General features: G+C 47.1%; 1 protein-coding gene across 1 annotated transcript in view; it reads left to right on the top strand.

Annotated features, from left to right (window-relative positions):
* The window catches only part of LOC106594155 (rho guanine nucleotide exchange factor 3), a 19,005-nt gene extending 16,055 nt beyond the window's left edge, over positions 1-2,950 (top strand). The window contains 2 exon segments of the mRNA XM_074112235.1: positions 1,794-1,986; positions 2,147-2,950. Of these exon segments, the coding sequence (XP_073968336.1) occupies positions 1,794-1,986; positions 2,147-2,400 (447 nt within the window). The 3' untranslated portion in view covers positions 2,401-2,950.
* Positions 2,951-6,034: the final 3,084 nt, after the last annotated feature.

Raw genomic sequence — 6,034 nt, 5'->3', positions numbered from 1 at the left:
TCATTATGGCCGAACAGTTCTATTTTTGTTTCATCAGACCAGAGGACATTTCTCCAAAAAGTACGATCTTTGTCCCCATGTGCAGTTGCAAACCGTAGTCTGGCTTTTTTATGACGGTTTGGAGCAGTGGCTTCTTCCTTGCTGAGCGGCCTTTCAGGTTATGTCAATATAGGACTCGTTTTACTGTGGATATAGATACTTTTGTACCTGATTCCTCCAGCATCTTCACAAGGTCGTTTGCTGTTGTTCTGGGATTGATTTGCACTTTTCGCACCAAAGTGCGTTCATCTCTAGGAGACAGAATACGTCTCCTTCCTGAGCGGTATGACGGCTGCGTGGTCTCATGGTGTTTATACTTGCGTACTATTGTTTGTCCAGATGAACGTGGTACCTTCAGGCGTTTGGAAATTGCTCCCAAGGATGAACCAGACTTGTGGAGGTCTACAATTGTTTTTCTGAGGTCTTGGCTGATTTCTTTTGATTTTCCCATGATGTCAAGCAAAGAGGCACTGAGTTTGAAGGTAGGCCTTGAAATACATCCACAGGTACACCTCCAAATTACTGAAATGTTGTCAATTAGCCTATCAGAAGCTTCTAAAGCCATGATGTCATTTTCTGGAATTTTCCAAGCTGGTTAAAGGCACAGTCAACTTAGTGTATGTAAACTTCTGACCCACTGAAATTGTGATACAGTGAATTATAAGTGAAATAATCTGTCTATAAACAATTGTTGGAAAAATGACTTGCATGTCATGCACAAAGTAGATGTCCTAACAGACTTGCCAAAACTATAGTTTGTTGACAAGAAATTTGTGGAGTGGTTGAAAAACGAGTTTTAATGACTCCAACCTCAGTGTATGTAAACTTCCGACTTCAACTGTGTATATATATAAAAATAACTCCCAGAACTCCCTGCTTCTTGATTCCCAGAACTCCCTGCGTCTTGATTCCCAGAACTCCCTGCGTCTTGATTCCCAGAACTCCCTGCGTCTTGATTCCCAGAACTCCCTGCGTCTTGATTCCCAGAACTCCCTGCGTCTTGATTCCCAAGGGCAATAAAGGAGTCTAATGTTACATTTGTTTAATCAGGGTTCCCCTGATTAACGACCCTGGTCTCAACCGGTTCCCCTGATTAAAATTCGATCTAGCAACCTTTCGGTTACTGGCCCAACGCTCTAACCACTAGGCTACCTGCCTCTCTAACCACTAGGCTGCCTGCCTCTCTAACCACTAGGCTGCCTGCCTTTCTAACCACTAGGCTACCTGCCGCCCCAATAGGTTACTATTATATACAGTGCGTTCAGTAAGTATTCAGACCCCTTGACTTTTTCCACATTGTTACATTACAGCCTTATTCTAAAATGGATTCAATTAATTGTTTTCCTCATCAATCTACACACAATACCCCATAATGACATCACAATACCCCGTAGTGACTTCACAATACCCCGTAGTGACATCACAATACCCCGTAGTGACATCACAATACCCCGTAGTGACATCACAATACCCCGTAGTGACATCACAATACCCCGTAGTGACATCACAATACCCCGTAGTGACATCACAATACCCCGTAGTGACATCACAATACCCCGTAATGACAAAGCAAAAACTACCATTTCTAAAAACCAGTTTTTGCGTTTGTCATTATGGGTTATTGTGTGTAGATTGATGAGGGGGGAAACCAATTTTTTATTAATTTTAGAATAAGGCTGTAACGTAACAAAATGTGTAAAAAGTCAAGGGGTCTGAATACTTACTGAACCCCCTGTGTACCCGTCCTCCTGTAGAAGCTCCATGTGTTCCTGTTTGAGCTGTGTCTGGTTCTGACCCGCTCGGTGGAGGACAAAGAAGGGTGCGTGGTCTTTCAGGTGTACCGCCAGCCCCTCCCCACCGCCACGCTCCACCTAGAAGACCTACCTGACGGGGAGGGTGGCGGGGGAGGGGCCTTCAGGGGCGCATTCACCAGCGGCAACGACAAAGGTGTGGATGGAGTGTTTTTACAGCGTCTGTTTTTAAACTCAATATTACATAAAACAGGTTTGAGCCATGATGATGATGATGATGATGACTTTCCTCTCTCTGTCCGTCTCTGTTCTCGCTGTCTCCCCTCCGTGTGTGTGTGTGTGTGTGTGTCTGTCAGTTCGTAACTGTCTCAGGGTGTCCAGTAGGGGGCGCTCTAAGGCCCAGTCTCACAGTCTTCAGGCCAACGACTCCTTCAACAAGCAGCAGTGGATCTCCTGCCTGCGTCAGGCCATGGTCCAATCACGAGACAGGGACGCCCAGGTCAGCCAATCACCGCTGTCGTCCCGTCTCTCCCCAGACTTCGCCCTGTACCACATCGCAGAGCTGAGTCTGAGCTCAGACGCCGAGATGGCAGACCAGAGCAGTCAATGACCGAGCAAAGTGATCCGTGACAGACTAGACCAATCAAATCAAAGACTGATCACAACTTAATTGTTTATCAATAGTCCCATGATGCATTTCGAGATGGTGGTGATATTAAACATGAAGGATGTGTACGCTGGTCAGTACAGTTTTATAAGGGGGGGGGGTTATACTGGCTCGTAATGTAATGTGCCTTCTAGCCTGGGTGCGAGGCTGTTTGTACTCTCTTGTCTCAACTCCTTATGGAATCGTCATGCAGAACGATGATGAAGGAGACCCGGGACGAGGTGAACGTGCTTTTGGAGCTCTGGGGGTCGATCAAGTTCCAAACGATTCAATCAATCAGACGTCTTCTGGAATAGGACGTGACAATGCATTCGTGTAATTATAATATGTGCCAGATAGACGTTTAAACCCCCAGCCATGTTAGCTGTGATTATTGATAACCTGTACAGATTCAAGGCAATATTGATGAAAGTAAATGTTATGAGTGAAGTGGGTCTTTTTTTTTTTATATATTTTATTTTACTTGTTGCTAATAAACTTAAATATCTATGAAGCCTTGTGGTTAGAGTGTTGGGCCAGTATCTGAAAGGTTACTAGATGGAATCCCCCGTGCTGACAAGGTAAAAATCTGTCGTTCTGCCCCCTGAACAAGGCAGTTAACCCACTGTTCCCCTGTAGGCCGTCATTGAAAATAAGAATTTGTTCTTAAACTGACTTGCCTAGTTAAAGGTTAAATAAAAAATATATACAATTCCTCTCTCCCTCTCAGCTGTGAGAATCCCATGTGTTCCCATCAGGTGTAACTGGAAGGTTAGGGACACAATTACAGCTATGTTTCCATGGTGAGATCCAGAGGGAAAAAGATTAGGGATGGTTTTATCTCAGACACTCTCTCTCTCGTTCTCACTCTCTCCCCCATATCTCTCTCCCGTTCTCTCTCAATCTCCCCCTATCTCTCTCCCGTTCTCTCTCAATCTCCCCCTATCTGTCTCCCGTTCTCTCTCCCATTCTTAATCTCCCCCTATCTCTCTCCCGTTCTCTCTCCCATTCTCAATCTCCCCCTATCTCTCTCCTGTTCTCTCTCTCCCCTATCTCTCCCACGTTCTCTCTCTCGTTCTCTCTCAATCCCTCTCTCACCTTTCTCACTCCCAGCTCCTCAACAACAGTATTTTATAATGCCAATAGTAATGTTGTGCCTGAATTTACCTGAATTTTACTATTAGCTCTGCAAAGTTTAATCCAATCATAAAGTCCATTGTGGCTCATCCAGTTCTATTTTTTAATTTTGTTGTATCCAATTGTCCCATCGCTGCGACTCCCGTACGGACTCAGGAGAGGCGAAGGTCGAGAGTCGTGCGGCCACAACCCAGCCAAGCCGCACTGCTTCTTGACACAATGACCACTTAACCCGGAAGCCAGCCGCACCAATGTTGTCGGAGGAAACACCGTACACCTGGCGACCTGGTCAGCGTGCACTGCGCCCGGCCCGCCACAGGAGTCACTAGTGTGCGATGGGATAAGGACATCCCTGCCGGCCAAACCCTACCCCTAACCCGGACGACGCTGGGCCAATTGTGCGCCGCCCCATCGGTCTCCCGGGCGCAGTCGGCTGAGACAGAGCCTGGACTAGATCCCAGAATCTCTAGTGGCACAGCTAACACTGCAATACAGAGCCCTAGACCCCCGGGACGGAGGAGCCCTAGACCCCCGGGACGGAGGAGCAGCAGCCCTAGACCCCCTGGACGGAGGAGCCCTAGACCCCCTGGACGGAGGAGCCCTAGACCCCCTGGACGGAGGAGCCCTAGACCCCCTGGACGGAGGAGCCCTAGACCCCCGGGACGGAGGAGCCCTAGACCCCCGGGACGGAGGAGCCCTAGACCCCCGGGACGGAGGAGCCCTAGACCCCCGGGACGGAGGAGCCCTAGACCCCCGGGACGGAGGAGCCCTAGACCCCGGGACGGAGGAGCCCTAGACCCCGGGACGGAGGGAGAGCCCTAGACCCCGGGACGGAGGAGCTAGCACCCCGAGACGGAGGAGCCCTAGACCCCCGGGACGGAGGAGCCCTAGACCCCCGGGACGGAGGAGCAGCAGCCCTAGACCCCCTGGACGGAGCAGCAGCCCTAGACGGAGGAGCCCTAGACCCCCGGGACGGAGCAGCAGCCCTAGACCCCCGGGACGGAGGCAGCCCTAGACCACCGCTCGAGAGGCCCTGTTCTATCGACTCTTGTTACCACGGATACTCCTGCTGTTTTCCAGTCTGGCAGAGGACTTGGACTGGTACATGTGCAAAGTTTGATGTCAACATTTTCAGATGTAACTAAAAAAGGAGAGGGGTGACTGTTTATCAGATCTTCTCTTAAGACATCATGCAGTCTTAGCATCTCTGTCCTCAAAATATGTGCTGATGATATAATATAATAATAAATTATTAATATTAATTAATAATATGATCTGTTGGTTATAAAAGTTTCCAGAAGCCAAAATATGCATATATTTATTGGTGTGGTCTACCGCCCCACAGACACTTTGGCGGAGGCTGTTGGGATTATTTCTGATTTATTTAAAACCCTTTCTGGTATCTGAACTGGTTGTGTTAAGAGATCTAAATCTTGATTGGTTTCCACATGCTTCAGACCAGTTTAAAAAAAGATGTATTGAGTTCAACTTAGTTGATAACGAAACCCACTCAGATTAATGTGGAAAAAAAAAAAACCTTTGCAAACTCCTAATTGATTGTCCTTATCCTGGCCTACTGTCCCCATAAGTATTTGGCTAGTGGTGTTTTTGCAAGTGAAATCAGCGACCACTGGCCTATTTCTTGCATTAGAGATAGCAAATTGAAAAACTCTGCTGACCCTCGTATAATTGTGAAGAGACATTTTTTTTTTTTTCCCAAGAGTTCCTTTGTGATCTATATCATTCAGAGCTTTCTACTAGCTGCATACCTGACCCTGTTTTGACAGTTGAATTTTTATCATCCACTGTTACCTCTCTGGCTGATAAACATGCCTCTTTTAAGCGACTCAGAGTAAAAAAAACGAACTAATCAAAGGTACTCTCCTGTATTCTCAGACCAACTCTGGGCCAAGGCTAGACAAACTGGCTCGTTAGCTGATTGGCAGCTATTTAGGCAACTGAGAAATAGGTCCCATGCCTCTGTTAAACAGGCCAAATGAAACTACTTCCTTAGCGCTGTGACAGACTGTGTTAAACAGGCCAAATGAAACTACTTCCTTAGCGCTGTGACAGACTCTGTTAAACAGGCCAAATGAAACTACTTCCTTAGCGCTGTGACAGACTGTTAAACAGGCCAAATGAAACTACTTCCTTAGCGCTGTGACAGACTGTGTTAAACAGGCCAAATGAAACTACTTCCTTAGCGCCATGACAGACTCTGTTAAACAGGCCAAATGAAACTACTTCCTTAGCGCTATGACAGACTCTGTTAAACAGGCCAAATGAAACTACTTCCTTAGCGCTATGACAGACTCTGTTAAACAGGCCAAATGAAACTACTTCCTTAGCGCTATGACAGACTCTGTTAAACAGGCCAAATGAAACTACTTCCTTAGCGCCGTGACAGACTCTGTTAAACAGGCCAAATGAAACTACTTCCTTAGCGCTATGACAGACTCTG

Source organism: Salmo salar, chromosome ssa15 (assembly GCF_905237065.1).
Source record: "Salmo salar chromosome ssa15, Ssal_v3.1, whole genome shotgun sequence".
Lineage (NCBI taxonomy): Eukaryota > Metazoa > Chordata > Actinopteri > Salmoniformes > Salmonidae > Salmo > Salmo salar.
Note: the sequence above shows the minus strand (reverse complement) of the source record. Positions and strands in the feature narration are given on the sequence as shown.